The 20983-nt window shown below is 41.1% G+C and overlaps 2 protein-coding genes across 2 annotated transcripts in view; both read right to left on the bottom strand.

Moving 5' to 3' along the window:
* Positions 1 to 11598, bottom strand: part of PCDHAC2 (protocadherin alpha subfamily C, 2) — a 45535-nt gene extending 33937 nt beyond the window's left edge. The window contains exons 1-2 of the mRNA XM_026047341.1: positions 9115 to 11598; positions 1115 to 1173 (exon numbers count right to left, since the gene is read on the bottom strand). Coding sequence (XP_025903126.1) covers positions 1115 to 1173; positions 9115 to 11598 — 2543 coding nt within the window. The remainder of the gene's footprint in view (positions 1 to 1114; positions 1174 to 9114) is intronic.
* A 78-nt stretch (positions 11599 to 11676) lies between these two features.
* The window catches only part of LOC112954200 (protocadherin alpha-C1-like), a 29695-nt gene continuing 20388 nt past the window's right edge, over positions 11677 to 20983 (bottom strand). The window contains exon 2 of the mRNA XM_026047342.1: positions 11677 to 11940. Coding sequence (XP_025903127.1) covers positions 11677 to 11940 — 264 coding nt within the window. The remainder of the gene's footprint in view (positions 11941 to 20983) is intronic.

Raw genomic sequence — 20983 nt, forward strand, 5'->3', positions numbered from 1 at the left:
ACAGGAGGAACTTAAAAGAAACAAACCAATAAACGCAGATTTTTCTCTACCCAACAGGCCRCAAAATCAAGCTCCTTCCCTCTTCCTTTCCTTCAAGTCTCTGAGATTTATGTTTCTTTTTACACAGCCCAGAGTCTGCTGCAGAGATGCAGAAGCTCGTAGGCTCCTGAACAGTCTCAGGGGTAGGGAAGAGCCTGAGCCTAAGCATTTTCTTTCTGTCTTACGGAGTCTCTTGAGCTCTATAATGGATAATAATAATGGAGAAATGGGTTTGGCCACRGCCCCATCGAACAAAAAATTTGGGGGAAAATATGATGTGCTGAACATTTAGTGCTATGAGGAATTTTTAAGCCTTTTAGTTGCTTCTAAACTTACAACGTGGTCTTATTAATCATGTCAAAGTATACCTGAAAATAAGACTAGTTTGCCAATTTGCTCAGGAAGAGGAAACAAAGACATTATTTTACCAAAGCTCCATAAAAAAGGCTTACTTTTTTTCAGATCTATTGCATAGAAAATTATAGCAGAGAATGGGATGCCTGAGCAGGGATATTTAAAGATATAAATATTTGGAAATGGCATTATTGTGCCTTCTTTGAAAAGAAATGCTCAAAATATCCTTTTAACTGTTTTAATCACCTTGATTGCACCATATTCTTAATAAGATGCCTGCAGGAGCAGTGTACTTTTATGGTAACRAAAAGCAGCAAGATGGAAAATGCTGCAGAATCAATGCCGCAGACAGCAGCCTATTGAAACACATCAGCACAGATGATAACAGGGAGCTTAAAAGTAACCGTAAATTGTATAATCACAGTTAACTAACATAATAATTGTAGCAATTGCGTCTTGACATTCAGTRTATAAAAAGCAGGAGGCAAACACCACAAATGTGCACATCTGCAGAAGGACTGTTGGAGCATAAGATGTAGTCAAAAYGAATCTGTAATATCTATAGACTGAAAGAGACAGCAGCAGAACTCTGATGCTTTCTGTCTCAGCCTACAGATATCATTAGTCTAGGACATCTATGGAGCCTAACAAAAATAAGGTACTTCTTTCTACAGAGGATACAGACAGAATTGCCCTTCATCTCTGRAAGAACAACACATACCTTTGCATTCCTGCCCTTAGGGACGCAGAGTAACGCCAGTCAGGATTKGGGTGTTTTGGCTGTAGAAACAAAAGCCCAAGAAAACATTGTTAATGGGTGTTAAACATGCTGACAAAAAAATACGTATCTGGCTAGTTTTGTCACTATTGTCTGCACAGACCCTAAGGGCTCCATTGTTACCAAAGAGCCTAAAAGGAGCTACTTGATTTTTGGGAACATTTAGAGCAGCCAGATCCTTCTGCAAATCTAAACAACTTTTAAACAGAAACAAAGATCATCTGCACAACTGAAAAATAAGAAGTTTGGATGCCAGGACCTTTGACTACAGATGATCTGTGTGGAAAGACATTTAATATTGGAAACCAGTGGACAATTATTTTGCATATTTGGAAACATTCTGGGCAAAGAAGGAAAAAGATCACATGCCCAAAATACACATTCTGCTTGTTTACATGATAAAGCAAGGAAACTTGAGCTCCTGCACTGGATAGCATCTGCATGAGTACATACAAAATGCAGTCCTCTGTGAAAGGAGCACGTGAGTTAGTCTGCTGGCTGTGAGGTTTATGCTAGAGTTTAATGGACTGCAGAGGACTGCACTAGATTGTATCAGGTTTGCAGACTGCGGCAAGTCTTTTATCAAAGGCAGCTGTATTCTTTCATAAAATCAAGAGCTCAAATACTTCCCATATTCATAAAAGGGCATAGGAGAAGAGGGGATATAGTCAGCATAACCTTTGACCAATAATTTTTAGCATATATTGAAACGATGCAGAATAGCTTGCTAAATAAAGAGATAAATAAGAAAGTCCCTGTTGATCAAAAATTTCTCTGGAAAATCTCATTTATATTGTCATGAAGCCATAAAAATAATTTTTAGCTGCAGCCAATGAATAGAAACCGAGATGCTGCAAAATTAAGCACTTAAATAAAATTCTAAAAATATAACATGTTTATTGGAGGGGAGAAATGGCAGTCCAAGACTTTTTTTTTTAAGCAATATTGCAATCAGTGCTTATCTTCAGGCATTAAGTTCAAAACTGTAATTCCAGTGAAAGAATGGACTGCATTCATTCCTGGTGCAACTTGTACATTGCCARACACACAAATAATGTATGATAGTAATGGTGTAATAYTCTTCAAGCCATTGGAGGCAGCCCAAAGTCAATCTTGTCCCATTACTTGAGAGAGAGAGAGARAAAAAAAAAGTGTTGAATGCTCTGAATTATTTAAAGCCAGCTCTGCCTTTTCTCTTGAGGTCTGGCAAATGCTCTTCCCGGGATCAATATGTTTTATTCAAATAAAAATGGAGCAATTACAACTTACACYGTTGCTCTATCACCATATTTCCTGGGTCCGGCATTGAGTTTGAGATGTTCTTGGATGATATACATCTTGCCCTCCTTTATGCTAGGACTTACACAAAAGAGAAGGGGTTGCTACTTGCAACCACACGGCAAGCATCTGTGCTAGCAATTTCCCTCCCATTTCAGCCCCAGTTCTCCGCTCTACTCAGCTTCTGCTGAGTTTAGCAGAAAGTGTCTTGAGGAGGAGCCCGTTATGCTTGCAGTACTTTCTGGTTCATTCCATTTTGGCCACAGTCCCCGAGATACGAGGGCAACACAAAAGTCAACCATACAGTAATAGGCAACTAAAATGGATAGAAAACACCAACACTAATCAACCCATCTTTGTCCTGCTGGGTGAAGGGTGCTGACACCAGATTTGGTTTTTCCCCCTCTGGGGATTCCCTTGTAGCAGGAGAAATGCCAGCTGAGTCGGGAAGGAGAAGAAAGGCCATTTCCTCATTTTGCAATGAAAAAGCTGTAGGTCACTAATTTGTACTAAGGTTACTATTTTGCAGCTGAGAGGCAGCCTGAAGAGAAGAAATCTTACCACAGTTCCAGGTAAAATATGGATGAAGTGAGGTTACAACAAAGAGCTGGAAAAAAAGTCTGATACAAGTTGGGCAGGAGTAAAAAAAGAAAGAGAAAGACAGAGAGGCCAAGAGCTATAAAGAACTTGACTTAAAAAAAAAAAAAAAAAAAAAAAAAAAAAAAAAAAAAAAAAAAAAAAAAAAAAAAAAAAAAAAGAAAAAAAAAAAAAAGAAAAATCCATGTCCTGGTCTGTCCTACATTTGAGTTATCATAGGTCAACACGCTGCAACTTGCAAAATCAGGGAAGTCTTGTTTTGCTTTGTTTTGCTTGTGTAACTGGCTGCTGCTTTTGATCTGTTTTAATTCTTTAAGTTCTTCTATTCCTAAAAGAAAAGTAATTTTAATATACCTTTAAATAAGGTCAGGTAATTATGAATGAGGAAAGCAGAAGTATGACCAGTATTAGAAGGGATAGCATAATAGAAGAYAAGCAAACCTGTTCAGCAGCATCATACCACAATTCAGATGCAGTGGGGTTGCTTCTTACAGATCCAACAAGCAATTCATAGTCTGTGCATTTGAGATGGCCTCTATCTCTGTTCATGATCAGTCCACCTTCATCCATAACAGACCAGTATGACTTTCATACCTTAATATTTATGGCTTGGAACATGACTAGATCTGGTATTTTCCTACAGTGCTTTATAACTGCAGACCACAAACTGAAACTGCCCCATCAGAATGTGCTGTTAAGAGTCACTGTATTCTGACACAATGTCTCTTCAGCACAGTCCATGGCACTGTCAAAAGCTGACAGCCTCTGTCCATCAGCTCCAGTGAAAACCCCCTGTCCCAGGCTTTGCTGCAAGAAGTGTAGCTGTGTAGTAAGTCAACAAACACCAGGGCAAAGTATAGTTGAGAGGATGGCTGGGAAGTGGGAGTATAGGAAGGAAGGACAAAGAGGAACACAAACTCAGAAGAGGTCCATCTTCTTCCCAGTTGCATATCCTCAACGCTCTTGTTACAGTCACACAGTGCTGATGAAGATAATACTGTTCCTTTTTACCTCTGCAGCTCCCAACTCTTTACAAGGCTCTGTTTTCCACTTTCCAATCCATCCACTAATTTCAATTTCATCTTAGACTGCCATCTCCCCCAAGGAATTTTGGAGGCCACGTGCCAAATCTAGCAGTCCTGTCCTTTCTAATCATTAATGGAGGTGATGAAAATCTCACAATCTACCCCAGAAATGATCAGCCACACACTTTTTGACTTAGAAATAGCACATAACAACACACTTGTGAGAAGAGTCAAAAACCTTTCCAGGTGCCTATATTAGCAGTTACTATTGCACTCTTTGAAAACCTCATGACAAATAACTTATTCCTCCTGGTTCTCTCAGATGCCAGGGCTACTCTCTGACAACCACAGAACCACAAGCATTAATGTGATTAATCACAAACAGTAAATCCTATTTCAAAGTCTGATAAGCAAAGTGAATATATAGCACAAAAGCAAGCTACCTKATTAGCAGAAAGGCTCACGCAAAATTTCACTGAATTATTTTTAAATTACACGGGATGGGTTAACACAGAAAGGATTTCATTGGTTCACTGAGAGAAGAAACTAATTGAAAATACATTGCTAGAAACACTCTTTTCTGTTTTCTTCTTTGCTAATATTTTAACACTTYAAGGATTTGTCACTGCAACAAAAGGAAAAAAATAAAACTTTTGATGTTGGTTTGATTGCATATTAATGAAAATCAATGCAAAGCCTCCCATTGGCTACAGTGGGTGTCAGCACAGGGCCTATCTGAGGTAGAAAAATGTGAAACAAACATTTATAAACAGTTACCAGATGCTGAGATTGATAAAAACATCCCACTCTCTTCCTGTTTCCACACAAACATAAAATAAATGATGAGGTATACTTATCAAATCTATCAGCGTTGAAGCAATAATAAGACACCTTTTAAAATCCCCAAATGCATACAGCTCTGCTTATTTTCTGGAAAGACCATGCCCAGACTGTGGGATAACAGAGATTTCTACTGCTGATTCCCTACTGTAAAAGCTTATGATTAATTCAACATGGAGAGCAAACTATTTATAGCCTGAACATACATTTACTGTACAAGAAATCAGAATGGAAGCGGAAAAAGGGCATAATTCATTAACTCACAGTCTGCTTCCTAGGAGTGATCATTTGCATTCCTAACTCTGAAAAAAATTAAGGTGATAAGAACAGGTAAATGCTTCAGGAAAGTCATTTAATAAGTTCCAGGAGAGGGAAATCTGCTTTGTCTGCTTAATGCGGGATGTAGATTTCTGCTGGCACAGCAGTAGCTCCCAGATTCGGGGAACTGACTTCCCTGAAGCACAAAACACTGCCCTGGCATAGCAAAAAAGGTTCAGATGCTGCTGCTAAACACAAGAACAAACCTTTATAGTTCACCTTTACAATGTCAATGGGGCTGGAGAATTTCTTAAAGGCTTAAGTTCCTGAGCGGAGATTGTAAGATATTCCACCATCAATACCTTTAAAGCCCTTGTGGGAAATCTCTGGGAGAGATGGCTGCAGACAGTGCTGTGGGCTTACGAGATTTGGTCACTTCAAAACATGCTYGTCTTTAAAAGCAATTGTCAAGATGTGTTGAACTCAAGTGCTGTTTAGTTCTGTTCACATGGCTAGCAAGCTGATTTTGAAGTGAAAACACAGGGTAGATGTCAGAAGTAGAGCAGTAAAGTTTTCTTTTTTCTAAAGAAAAAAAAATGAAGGAAAAAAAGAAAAAAAATGCCCGCAAATTCCTGTGTTTTACAGTTTCAGTTCTTCATGAAAAGTGTGCACAGATCACCATGCAAAGTTATTTACGAGTATCACATGCAGCTGTATTTCCTGGTAGTGTGCATAAGCCACATGTAGCTGTATGSTGGGTGTATAAGCCATGTAGTAACCACAGAGAATGGTGGTAAAGCAAAACCTAGAAATAGAAGCACTGATATCTGCTTCTATAAAGAATTCAGAGGGCCTGCTCATTATTACAAATGTGCCAGGCTGCTCTCTGAGGCAGGAAACCTCAGTTAAGCCATCTGTCAGCCTGACTGCTCAGCCTGTATTGAAGAGAGAAGGTTGCAATGAGGTCCAAGGCATAATCAGTAAGGCTGACATTGAGAGGGTAAAAACAAATTTTGAGAGATGAAAAGACAGACCAAGGAGCAGATACTATCCAGCAACTTTACAGGCATGTGAGGGAAAGGGACTGCAGATTAAGGTACTGAACCATTCCTGAAAATGGCAGATCATTTCATTGCCACTCATTAACCCTGCATTCTGACCATTAGACTCRCACCAGCAGTTTCTAAGCTTTTTAGTGCACATACTAGTACTTTTCCTTTACAAAACACATTTGGTTTAAGATATTCTTATAAACCCATGAAGAACTGTAGTAACAAGCAAGGTAAATGCAGAAGCACAGGCTGTTTGGAAGAAATAAGCTCCCGTTATACCATTATGACACTACACGGTACAAATCAGAATAACCACACAGAAAARAAAGTACATCAGCATATAGAAAGAACACCCTACCTCACCTTAATACACTGCGTTTTCCCTTCTCATGCATATAACAACAAAATGAAGTTAGTCCCAACATAGCACAGAGTAAAAGCTTTGACCTTTCACTTAAATATGAAAAGGACTAAGACCTTATTGCATAAAATATTATTGAGATTATTTCCAAATAACTTTGAGATATCTCTCATCCCATTGTGAAACAGCATTTGCAGAATAGTACTCTGTGAAACCTAAGAGCTATTTTCATGCACAGCATGCATGCATATGCAGCCTTTTCAGTTGGCTCCATCCTCTTCACTGAAAAGCTAGCAGAAGAGTCATTTCCAAAAATTGCCAGAAAGAAAGATCTGCTTACATTTTCCAGAAATAACACACAAATCAGAGATTAACTGGGTAAATCATCGTAAGGTACAGTAATTCTTGTCACTATGCTTTACAAGTGAAGGGCATGAGCCTCTACAGACCAATATGAATTCATTATAAATAACAAAGAAAACCATTTTTTTYCTGAATATCTAATCATGAAAATCTCATTGTTTTTAAAAAGTTTTGATGTTTTGATGTTGCTAAGCAAGGGCTGACATGTACAGTGTATATGCTGAGCTTGGAACAAGGGAGCACATGATTTTGTAGTAAATTAGCTAGGAATTAGTGATTAGTAAACACTATTACATACACCTTTATCTCATATACAGCCAACACATGTATCTTCATGACATGTACTATCATAAACATGTTTAATAACTAAAGACCTTTAAAAAAGCTTTTCTGATAAGTAGCAATTGCCAGAATTTCATCTCTGTTTAATTCATATAGAATTACTTGAATAATTGATTTCTCTTCTGGAACATAACTCCAGATAGGCAGGCACTTGTATGCTTGTTTTATATATCTCTTTACTTTTGAACTCCAAGTCTGGACTGTCAGAGTTGCCTGATCTGCATTTGAAATTTCARAATTTGCTAATTCATTGCATTCAATAGACTGTTCTTTAAAATGTGATAGGAATCTGCTGAACTAATTCCCTGCTGTTCTTAAATCTGAAGTGAAATCATTTCCAATGATTATTGCCCTATTTCTTAGAAATTCAGGTTTAAGATACTATATTCCACGTCCTGATTCTCCTTCATACATGCTTACAAGGTATATCTCACATACTCTCCTATGATCAAAGAGACTCTAGTTGAAAAACTGTATCCTTGATAGATATCAATAACTATATCAGTATTAATTCATTGTTCAGCACATTATACACAAAGTAACTTTAAGGTACAAAAACTACAGAAAAAAAATCTCCCATTATCACGCCATGGTGATTTACAGAAAAACATTGCAGTGATTTTAAGTGGAAAATAATTCTTTCAAAAGAGGTTTTTTTTTTTTCTTTATGGAAGCCCTGCTAATCCTTAGGATTTGTATATCTTTAAATACCAGTTGTAAAAGATGCTAACATCTTCCTACTTAAATAGCTATAAATAAACAAAGAAATAGGTCATATTTCTGTACAAGTACACACAAGTTAGGGTCCTCTCCATCCCCACAACAATTATTGCCTGCAATTCCCCCTTCCTGGATACACAGTACACATTCATGCACAAACTGACTGCATGTCTGCCACAACCCTAGGATACAAACAATTAAAAATATTTGCAAAATGCTCGTTTTGTCCACCATAATTATTCTCTCTGGTGGGATATTTCTGGATTTGGCTTCATTAAACATGACACTGTATAAAACCTACACACCAACTGCAGACTAGCTGCATACTTTACAGAAAGCAGCTATTAATTTCTCACCATGGGCAAGTATTGAAGAGGTTAATATACTGCTGGTGAAACCATAGGAATTAAACACTTTTCAATATCAGCCCAGCAGGTTAGAAGTTGTTACACTGCAACATAACGATGATAGCTTGCTATAACGTTCTAGAAAGATGCCACAGGATTGTCACGGTCCAGAAAGTGCAAAATTTAGTACAATGCAGAACAAATATTGTTGAGAGACTGAAGTTTTCAGAAATACACCCACATTGGTAAGCAAAGCACATTACTGTAATGATTTAGCTCCAACAACTTTGCCTAGGTATGAAATCAATAAAGTTGCAAATATCTATAATTGCCATAAAAAGCCTATTGATTTCCAGGCTAATCTCTTTATATTTTTCTTTCAATATATATATYGCATTAAAAATGTAAGACCACGTGCGCCATACCCTAGTGCTCTGTGACAGCAGGCAGTTTTAGATCTCTAGAAGAAAAAGGCAACTCTGTATTTAGCATATGATGAAAAAAAAAAAAAAGCTGACAAAAAAAAAAAAAAAAGCTGACAACAGACACACCTACTGAACTTACCAAATGGACCCTGAAAACCACAGTATTTACCTAGAAACAAAATGCATTGCACAGATTAAAACTCCTTAGAGACGGGTTTTGTCGTTGTGTGTCAGCAAACCCAAAAGGGCATACAAGGAAYTTGGCCCTTCCAGACTGAATCTCCTTTTAAGCATCAACTTGCCCAGAGCACAGGTCATTATCGGTGGAGCCTCACCTCGTTAGGAGTAATGGAGCCATTTTTAAGTATGATCAGGTTTTGTGCACTTTGCCCACTCTGTCCTGTCAGATGCCTCTCAGCCATCACTGCAGAGGGACCAGTTCCTGTTGGGCCACAGGTATTGTAAAACATAAAAGTGTCACTTCCCGATCCTGCAGTTAGGCATGCCTTATAGCAGTAGGTCTTAGTGAGAGACCCGTTGCCCCTCACTTCAATGAAATGGGGCTGCACTTTTAAACCGGGGGGCAACCTAGTGTCAATGTTGTTGTTGGCCTGCTTATACATTTCAGCAGGGCACCGTTCTCTGACCCCACAGAAACCGGCGCAGCAGGAGTCCCCATACAGACTATATCTGTAGCACTTGATAATAATAAGCCCAATAATTGCGAAAAGGAAAACGAAGGAGATGGCGCTCAAAGCGATAATGAGATAAAGAGTGATTTCYGAGTAATTCCTCGTACTTTTAACGTGCCTTCTTGTGTCAGGGATGATTTTGGAAACTCTGTCCACCACAGCAACATTGATGGCCACTGATGAAGACATCGCTGGCTCTCCATTGTCCCTCACCTCCACCGTCAGGTTGAAAGTAGGTGMGCTCTCTTCCCCCAGTTTGCGAGTAGTCCTAATCTCCCCACTATGGAGCTCCACTCTGAAAAGATCTGAGTCTGAGGTTTGTACCAGGTAGAAAAACAACCAGGCATTTTGCCCTGAGTCCCCATCAATAGCTATAACTTTGGTTACCAAATATCCAGCATTTGCTGAGCGTGGGATCATCTCCAGGGCTGCTGAAGTGTTGGTTGAGGTAGGATACAGGATCTGTGGAGCATGGTCATTTTCATCTGTGACATAAATGTAGACAGTGACTGTGCTGCTCAGTGGTGGGATCCCAGCATCCTGAGCCTGGACAACTAGTTGGAACTCCCTTAGTGTCTCATAGTCAAAGGAGTGGACAGCATATATGTTACCACTATCCGATTTAATAGAGACATAGGAGGTGACAGGTAGCCCTTCGATCTCCCCATCCAGTAGAGAATAGGATACATAGGCATTTTTGGCAACATCCGGGTCGGTGGCTTTGACAGTGCACAGTAAGACCCCAAGGGGGTTGTTCTCAGGTATGTAAACTGAGTACGCAGGTTCCTCAAAGTGTGGGGGGTTGTCATTGATGTCAGAGATCTCCACGTGGATCACCTTCTGGGAAGAGAGAGGGGGCCTCCCAGAATCAGTAGCCGTAACTGTGATGTTGTAGGATGCTGCCTTCTCACGGTCCAGGTTGCCCTGAGTGACCAGGGTATAGGAGTTCTTGAAGGAGTTGAGGGTGAAGGGGAGGCCAGGGGGGATACGCAGGCCCACCTGCTTGTTCAGTCCTGAGTCCTGGTCAGTGACGCTCATCAGGGCTACCACAGTTCCTGCCTTTGCATCCTCTGGTACTGGGCTGTACAGGGAAGTCAGCTCCACCTCAGGAACATTATCATTAGCATCCACAATGTTGACYAGCACTTTGCAGTGCCCAGCCATGGAGACAGGGCCCTGGTCAGTGGCTTGCACATAGATCTCATAAAAAGATGCTTCTTCATAGTCCAAGGTACCATTAACCCTTACCTCCCCCGAGCGTGGGTCCACACTAAAAAGCTGTCTCACCTTCTGCGGTGTGTAGCTGCCAAAGGAGTAGATCACATCCCCATTGGAGCCCTCATCAGGGTCTGAGGCATTGAGCTTGACTACTAGTGTGCCAGGTAGGGCATTCTCCAGGAGRCTCACGGTGTAAGTAGAGCGATCGAAGGCAGGTGGGTTGTCATTAGTGTCCACAACCCGTACAGAGATCTGGGCTGTGCCAGACTTGGGGGGGTCCCCACCATCCACAGCAGTGAGCACCAGCTGCTGCAGGGCACTCTGTTCCCGGTCCAGTGGCTGCTGCAGCACCAACTCTAGGAGTTTGCTYCCCCTCTGGAAGCCTTTGAGATCCAGGGCAAAGTGGTGGCTGGGGCTGAGCTGGTAGCTCTGCACGGAGTTGGTACCAACGTCAGGGTCCTGGGCACTCTCGATGTGGAAGCGGGCCCCGGGCACAGCAGACTCACTTATTTCCAGCCGGTAGTCCTGGCGAGGGAAGCGTGGCGCGTTGTCGTTGATGTCCAGCACCTCCACCTCCACGTTGTGCACCTCGATGGGCTGCTCAATGATCAGCTCCAGGTTGAGGAAGCACGAAGGGSTCAGCTCGCAGAGCACCTCCCGGTCCATGCGTTCCCGCACCAGCAGCACCCCGCGCTTTGCCTCCAGCTCCAGGTAGTGCCGCCCGCTGCCCGAGGTGAGCCGCGCTCCCCGTGCCGCCAGGCGCCGCGGATCCACGCCCAGGTCGCTCGCCACGCTGCCCACGAAGGCGCCGTGCGGCAGCTCCTCCCGCACCGAGTAGCGGAGCTGCCCGGCGGCCGCGCGGCCGCTGCACAGCCCCAGCAGCACGAGCAGCAGGCCCGCCGCCGCCATGGCCGGGCGTGGGGAGCCCGGAGCCGCCTCGCCCGGCCCTGGCCCGGCCTCACGCCCCGCCGCCCGCTCCCGGCCGCTTCATGCAAGCGGCCACTCGCTGCCGCCGACCGCCTCCGGCCCCGTCGCAGCCGCCGGCCCCATCGCAGCCGCCCGGTCCATGCTGCCCGCTGCCCGAGACGGCGGCTCCGGCCTTTCTCCCTCCGGCGGCTCGGGGGAGGAGGAAGAGGAGGAGGAGGAAGGAGGAGGGACCGGGTGTCGCTGGATCCGCTTTCTCCTGCTCCAGCTGCTGCGCGGGAGGAGGCGGGGGAGAACGCTAAGCCGCGGCTGGCTCCGATTCAGCACCTGGGCAGGGAACAGCGGCAGTRAGGCCGGCTTGGGGCCGGGAGAGGGAGGGCCTTGGGCAGCCAGCCTTCCTCTTCCTCCTCTTCCTCCCTGCGGCTGGGCACAGCTCGCCCACGCTTCCCCGAGAGCCCCTTCTCCTGCTCCCCAGAGAGAACGAGGCCGAGCCCCACTGCACCTGCTGCCCCAGCAGCACCGTCTGCACCCACGAGTTGAGCCGGGCCTCCTCCGGTGCCGTAGCCACCCGTTGGGGGGGCGGYTGGGGGGCGCCCCCACAGCGGGAGGGGAGCGGAAGGCGGCTGCACCGGCCCGCTCAAACCATGGGGGAAGCACCAACTGCCCGCACTTGTGGACCTGCTACTGCAGTGCAAAAACGCATCCGCCTGGGAGGCTTAAATCAGCGCAGGGATCCAGAAGGAAAAAAAAAACTTGGGCCTCGAGCCAGGTCTGGTGCTTTTGCTGATGCTGTCTCCGTGTTGCTGCAGTACGTCTGATGACCTTCTTGGAGAGCTGCCCCTCTGCTCCCTCGGAGCTTCATCTGCTGCAGTACCGACCTCCTGCCCAGGCCCTATGGCCCCTCTTGTCACACTTCCAACTTCCTCTGCCACAGCATCTCTCTCTCTCTCTCTCTCCCTTGCTGCAGCAGCCATGCTCTGACAGCAGCATGACTGAGTGAATTCTGCAAGTCACATCCAGGACTTATGAGTATTTAAGGGGGGCTTCGGTTTCTCATCCAGTGCAGCGTAAAGGCTCAAGGTGATCTTGGCCAGTTGGAGAAAAGACGTTGGTGCAAGAGTAGCTGGTTTCCAGTTACCACTTCTTCCTGCTCTGCCCTCACAGTGGACAGCCAGGCAAAACCAAATCAGGGCAATGAAAYATGAAACGGAGCAAATTCAGCAGTGACGGGGCAGGGCGGGAGGGGAGAGGGAAGGCATACAGCCGTGCACCAAGACTCCTGAAAGTTTTACCATGATCCCACAACTGCTGACAATAAACTTCGATGTTTGTTCATACAGCAACTGAATCAGCAACCTGACATGTTCAATGAGACAAATCAAAGAACATGGTCCTCCAGGGGTGCAACTAAGTTGTACCTATTACCTACWGCAGAAATTGCTTCTCCACCAGGATTTTTTACTTTCCTGTTGTTTTGTCCTTGCATGCCCCATGTAATCTTCTGTAATGACTAGTGAGTCCTTCCTGGATTGAGTTGGTCTCTCAAGGGGGCTGGGGACCCCAATGTTCAGTTAAAAGGCCTCTCATTGCCCTTAGAGGGCCTGGACATCCATTATCACGTAGGGTGTCTACTGAGAGCATCTTGGGCTATAAACCCTAAGCTCATGCACAAACCTCAGAAAAGTTGCCAGCTAAGAATGACTATCCATCTATTAGCTCTTATCAATGACCACTATTATCAGAACAACATTAAGAACAGGATTACCCTATTTATTTAACTGATAAGCTGATTTATCTCTCAGTACATTTTTTTTTTTTTTGCACCCCAAGTAATTGTCCTTGTGCTTATACACATGTCCAGTACCTATGGATCTGCAAATACTGCTGTGGCATGACCCAACTTGCTTATATTTTTAAGTAGGACAATGTATCCCTGGGAGAAGAAGAGGGGCAGGTAAAGCTGCCAAGTGCCTAGTACATCTGGAAACTTGCCTGTTTCATCCAGTTGCCTAAATAGGAGCCAAACATTCAAAGAAAAAGAAAATAGGCCTTGGATCTTTGGCTAAACACTTGCCTTCAAGAACATGATATTTCAAAGATGCAAAGCAAAATGCCCTGAGGTCCTCATGCAAAAACTGAAATTCATATTTGTAGCCATTTTGGAATTTTGGAATGCATATGCAACACTAATACAAGCAGATTAGGTCTGTGTAAAAAACAGCTTGCAATCATACAAAATCATACAAAACAAAATCATACAAAATCATATAAAACACAAATCTGAAGGGATATATATATGTTTTATATATATATATATATATTTATATATATATATATAAGGCCAAATACTAGCTTTGTCCAGGCAGTCCACAGGGCATTTCTGACGCACACTTTCAAAAAATGTATGGCCACAAAGTCCTCTAACAAATAGTAAAATACCAAAAGTCACAAAACCACAGTGCAGTAGGGATGTCGAAGGGGCACTRGCGACATCTCAGGCCCTAAGGAATGTATTTAGCAGAGGTCCTGGAAATGGCAGTGCCCATGCTAAAATAGGGTGGAAAACAAAGAGTTGTTTAATCATGACATATGAACAAATCACATGGATTTAAATATCAGCCAAGATTCTTCCCTTTTACTTAGCTCCTAGAACCCAATTATTTACTCCTTTAATACACACTCAGGTTTCATGCTATTATATACCAGCCAGCACCCCCAGGAAAGAAAGTCCAAAGAACACCAAAAACTTGCTGCATAAACTCACTGTTTACATGCCACCCTGGTTCATCTCACTTTATATTCRCCATCCCACTCTGGATAAATAGGACTGTGCATGTCAGAAATCTGGCAAAACATCACAGAACGTAAAACAAATATTCTTTGACTCTTTGTCTCCTACTTTCAGAATCGTATCATTTGGCTTCTGGCCTTTTCTGGAAGTTTTATAATACTAATAAAATAAATACTTTGATTTCTGTTTTATAAATTAATGTCRTAGTTTGGCTGGTTACACTAACAGCTAGTAGCACTAGCAGCTTTTTTTTTTTCTGAAAATAGCTTTATTTAATGCTGACCACATACAATTTATATGTGAGAGACTGAAACTTGTTCTGTTCTGATTAAATATTCCCTGAGTTAGTTTAAGTCTATGTAAAATACACAAATGGATATTTTAACTTTACTTATATTCACTATTTCCAATACTAATGCTGAATTCATTTCTGCATATGCTGAATTCAGTCCTGTAGAGCTTTGTTTTTAATTCAGTAAAAAAATCAGTTCAGAAAACTCAGTTCAGTTAATTCAGTAAAAAAATCAATTGAGAAAAGATTTCAGGATATGGTCTGTAGTAAAACTAATTTTTGCAGTGTAAGGCAAAGATTGAATCACAGGAAAACATAATTTCAGTTTCAACTGAATTTGGTTTGAGGGCTTGGGGTTTTTTTTTTTGTTTTGTTTTGTTTTTTTGTTGGGCTTTACTGACATACAAAAATTGTGTGATTTGAATTGGTTTAGTTAAGGTAAATCATACTAGGCCTTTAAAGTGAATACGAACATATGGGTGTAGCAAAGAATTTTAACTTTTTTTAACATTTTRACAATTATTACAGATGAAAAATATGTGTTTATTCTAGAGATTGTAGCCATATAAGAATTTCAGTGTAGAAACTCCTCATATTACTAACTGAAGCAGTTATACACATAGATATGCTTGAATTAATAACAGCATAATACACTGAAAGCCTAAACAATATTTCTCTGTAGATATTTCTCTCAGGAGAGATAATAATTATACAGAGATATAACTCTGAAAATRCATGGCAGTTTCAAAATTCCTCCTTTTCAAATGTCACTTGTTTTTATGCTATGTTTTTATGCCACTTTCAAATGCCACTTTATTTAATATTGTTATTAGAATCACCTAATTTGATTGAGCACAGTTTCATTTCAGTTCAATTTACTTCATTACAAACAACTGTGTAGGGTCCATCCCCTGGTTACTTCTATGAGGCTCACAGCAAGAGGAGGAAGAGATTTCAGGAGRAAAAAAAAAAAAGAATGTGACTGTGCAACAGGTTAATTAAAGAACTCCAGGGACTTGTAACAAATGAAAAGGCATTTTCATTTCAGATTTTAAATAACTTCACCTGTTAMGTTCACTGAATGTCATTCAGCTTGTCAGCTCTATTCTGAGCTGACAAGAAGTCAACAACTCCAAGGATCAGACTTTAGATTACTGCATGAAGTTTTCTAGGCATGTAGCTTTTTTAGCAACAAAGAGACTTAAATAAACACTATATAAACTCTTGGCTCAGATTCTGCTTACAAATAAAACAATGTACAAAAAAATAAGGAAGCAGGTCTGGGGAATTCATTGACAAGCAAGGTGCGTCATTCTCYAGAAAAATCTGGATTTTATCTCTGCATATGTGTGTGTGTGCAGCCATGCACACATGTGGGCCTAAGATTGTCTCCCTTACTTAGAATTAAATCAAGTCAAGAGGAATGGTAAAACCACCAGTCACAGCCCAGATTACAGCAATCACAGTGGAAAACAATACTCAAAACTGTAAGGGAATTACTCTAACTTGTGGACTTTTAAAGGTTCTGATTAATATGCTTTCCCTCACCATCACTACATCTCTCTCCAGAATCACAATCTTTGTTACTCTTCTCTCCACACTGCATTTCTTTAACTCAAGCCGTCACCACTAAATTTCAGTTCAGCGAACTGTGTGTTGCTTTATTCAGCTTACTAAACAAGATCTTCTATTAGGCTTAGGATGGTCCTAACAATCTGTAAGTCTCTAGTGAAGACTCCTGAGCTCTCCCAATTTGAYATCCTATTGGACTGGCAGCTTTAAAATTCCCACTGTTCTCTACTTGTTCACAGCCTGGTTGTTAAATACGTGTTTCCCTTCCTTTCTCTCCAGACTTCTTCCTAAATATGTTTCATATGTCTTTATTTCTAATCCTAGCTTAACTTCAACTTCTCAACTTTTCCACTCAGTTCCTCTCACATTGCTTTTTTCCCACATTTCTCTTCCCCTAGTATCCTACAATTTTTATTCCTACTCTTCCAGATGTAAAAGAAATATAGCATTCCAAAATGATGCTGATAAGGGCTGCTGATGTCACCTTTTTTCCTTCTTTTTTTTTTTTTTGTCTATATATATCAAGTAAAGGAGGAAGCTAAGCATCAAACAGTGGCATTAAACCAACAGAAACTGAGACCTAGGTATAAAGATAGACACCTAGAGACAAAAGTACAGGCAAGGTGTAATATGAGGAACAGTCACCTTCTTTGCTGAGAAATACTGAGAACATTTTCTTTAAAGCCTATCAGTGCCTCATTAATTAGCAAAACAGTTCAGAGATGCATTACAAAAGACTCCATCTACCCAAACAGCTTAGTGCTGCCTCAARGTTTAAAACTGTAGAGTGAGTTACATTTATTAATTTTATTTCTACTTCCTGCCTACTCCAATGTATCTTAGTAGTTAACCGCCTAAATCTGAAACTTCACAGTCTAACTGAAAAAGAGCTCTCAATACTGTTGGTTTTCTAGGCCTTGTGGCTACGCTGTTTTAATAACAACCTTAGTTTGCCTTTGAGCATGTTAAAAGTATCATCTGTCCAAGCCTTAACTATAAACTATACCTTTTGTGCTAGGTCAGATTTCTTTTTAGAATGYCAATGCTTTCTCCTTCTTCCTGTGCATTTTTCAGTCTTGGTCTACTGCTTATCTAACCACTTTTTTTCTTCTTCTGCCATTTCCTAAGAGTAATTATTTCCACGAGTTCTCCTAATTCAGGGAAGTATATTAAAAAGTGATTAATTCAAGACTAAAATGYGATAAATTCAAGATATACAGAAATTAAGCTTAAGATTTCTTGTATTTAAYTTCTTGAGTCCTATATCTGGCTAACATTATATTCAATTTGGAGTCACCAAACTGCATGAAAAGACATTATGTCCTTTCTTTTTGAGAGCTGCTCTGCTAATGCATTGAATGACAGGACAGCCATTCAAGTGGATGCTTAAGTCATGCTTTTGATACTTGAATCTTTCAGGGCAATGCCTTTTTTATTGGTCTGTCTGGCTACTTAAAGCAAATCTTCTGCTGAATAAATCTACCCTTTCCCCACAAAAAGGAGACCAGACTCACCCCAATCTTATGCCACTTTGCCTCCTGACATTTTRAAGAACTGTATGCTTTACAACTCTAACTGAAACATGCATTAATCTATTAAACTGGACTCCTAATACCAAGTACATTTTCTCTGCCAAGCAGACCTACGTGAAACCTCAGTCCCATTCATACAGCTTTTAAACATTACTTAAGTGTTCTGTGTTTATTCCCTACACACTGATGCATTTTCAATATACTTTCAATTTATGGCCTACAGACACTCCAGACAGACCAAGATACAAGTAGAGATACAATTTGCACAAAGCAGAGAGGGATCAGCCAGTGTTTATGATYCAGCAGCCTTCAGATTGCTTTGAATTTCTTCACTAGCTGAGATTCAGTCTGTCTGTTCTCTCCATGGCACATTTCTACACCACGGTTGTACGGGAGGTTAGCACTGAGCTAAAAATGTCTACTCCAAAAGACTGCGATATTCTAACACAGCAGCAACTCATAACTTGCTCTTGAAGCTAAATATGTRAAGCAGCACTGAAGTGATGAAGGATGGATTTTCTGAATACAAAATCGGACCCCAAATATTACAGTACTGATTGCTATAGGGCTGCTGTAAATGTTAGTAATTTCTCAAGTTAATAAAATAAACTGTAAGTAAGCTCAGTTTAACAGTGTATGAATTATTTTCCTTTTCAGTATTGCGTTTTAGAAATAGCTGCTTAACTGCTGATTTCCTGAGGTTGGAAAAAGCCAATGTCAAATTTGCCATGAAAATAAATCATTTGAGCTATGTGTTTTGAGACATAAAACTGAGCCAAATCGTCACCTCTGGCTGTTGTGCTCATAAACACAACTCCCACGCCTTGTGCAGCTGGAGGTTCAGCCACCACTGTGATAGCTTCTCCAGCCCAGAGTGATCAAGTCCATGACTGAGGAAAATCTCTTGTCACTGAATGGGCTGATTTTTGCATGGACGGGAACAATTTCACCTTGTACAGCATTCGACAAAATTATCCTGAACAATTTTGACATGTACCATGTTCTCCAGTGCATGGACAGAAAATGAAAATCTTCAGTCTATTCCAAAGAACAGGTAAGAGAAGCCAAAAAAGAGGCAGGAGTTACTGCACTGGTTCCATAAAACATACTGATTCTATGAGGATTTTTATGAGAACAGTAATGTAATGGCTGCTGCTCCACTGTTCTCTGTATTTCATGTATCTGTACAGAAATGGTTGAGCACGAAAAGTAGGACAGGCAAATATTTTGTTTGCTAATTCTCAGCAGGCATTTCTGAGCTTAGAAGATTTTACTTCAAATCCTAATAAAAAAAAATCCATCTGTCCAAACTGTGTCCTGTTTGGACTATTTTTAGCAGATAACCACATACACAAGGGACAAAATTTTACTACCCTAGCTTTTCCTGATATTATCAGACCTCAGAATGAGTCCCATTGATCCCTCTACTCAGCAGAACCAGAAGCTGCATTTGACTCTGAGTAATCCCCTCTGTCAATGACTTCGTTGCATTTTTGTGTTTCTTTTTGCRGTCCTGAAGCTCTATGGCATTCCATACCTCCTTCCTCACTCCCTGCTCYTCTTTCTTGAATAGACGTGCCAAAGCGGGTTCTGTTTTTCCTTTTACTTGTATTTATATATCAGCCATTTTATGCCCTCCACTGCGTYTTTACTATCTCAGGCACATTTTCCCTTTAATAAGGTTACCAGAATGGCATAGAGAACAAAGCTCTAACAATACAATTACAAATAATACCTGATGAACTGCCAAAACACTATCTGCCAGTAATGTCTATGCATAAACCCAGGAACAATYTTTGCTTTCTTACTTCTTGATAATATTGTACCGACAGCTAGAGTGCATTGTACATCACTAATCCAAATCTTTCTTTTCTATAGTTCATGTTATTTTACTTGTATCCACGTATCATCTTTCCTTCTACAAGATTTGACAGAAAAATATCAAAATGAGTATGAATGAAATATAAATGTGTGTGTGAAAACATAAAAACAGCAAAGAAAGGGAAAAGAGGAAAGATGCGCATTAATCAATTTTCATTCAGATCAAGTGGAACAAAAATGCTTCAGATATAGCATGAAGAAGACAGAGAAAAGGACTGGAACATTGAAATACCCAGGTTAGGCTAACAGGAAAACTGTGAAATTCAAAAGCTTTTCCTAATACTTACGAGGTAGTGAGACCAAAGGAAAAAAAAAAAAAAAAAAGCAGCAGGAGGAATCACAAACATCCCATTCCTAAAAAGTACTAAAGGCAAGTCCCAAATGAGACCACTGTTACCAGTGAAGAATCACCCATGAGAGACAATAGCCATTGCCCATTGTAGTCTCTGGCATGTACAGGTGATACTTGTTAGGCCACTGGGCACAAGACTTGGTATCTGTGTGTATACAAGGGCAAGTCAGCAAAATCTATGAGAATGAGCGAAAGGAAATTTGCAGAATAGTATCAATTTTCCCTTCCACAAGATCTTGCATTCAGATTTCAGTTTTGTTATATTCCTGCATATAAATTTGAGATGTTTCTCTATGAGACAGTGTTTATACACAAATAGGCCGGATCCTGAGAGGGTTCAGTCTGAAAGGATGAGACATAATAATGGGCAAAAGAAACTGTGAGGAAATAGGAAAAAAAGCCTGGAGAGGCCTAAAGAAGAGCAGATAACAGTAAGTTTTGGAGTCCAGACCGGTTTTGAGAAAGGGTTGATGGGCACAGCTGGTACCAACTCTCTTCCCCAGATCCACATCTCTTTCCACATACAGATGTAACAATTTCACCTCCAATTTATAGTAAACAAGAGCATCTGAGATAGAATATCTAAAAGGGGCAACAGAGAGAATGGAAGAAAGAAGGTGTGTGTTATGGGTATAGAATATAATCCAGAAGTCCAGAGGAAGAACAAGAAGCAGTGAGTCYCATGCAGCAATGACAGGAGGAAAAAGTTCCTGGTAGGCCTTTCAAAACATAAGGTAAGACAAAAGGGGGATGGTAACAGTAGTAGCCGATAATATAAAAGTCAGAAGTCAGGAAAACTGTGTCCTGTTCACTGTTACGTCAAGGGCTTCATAATTTTTGGCAAGGCTCTTGTTTCGTTTCTAAAATGTCAGCAATATCTGGCTCAAATGGCTATCGGGAGGCTTAAAGCAGCACTGCAAAGTACTCTTGAACATGCTCAAGGAAGAAAG

Source organism: Nothoprocta perdicaria, unplaced genomic scaffold, assembly GCF_003342845.1.
Source record: "Nothoprocta perdicaria isolate Ctin4 unplaced genomic scaffold, notPer1 scaffold_492, whole genome shotgun sequence".
Taxonomy (NCBI): Eukaryota; Metazoa; Chordata; class Aves; order Tinamiformes; family Tinamidae; genus Nothoprocta; species Nothoprocta perdicaria.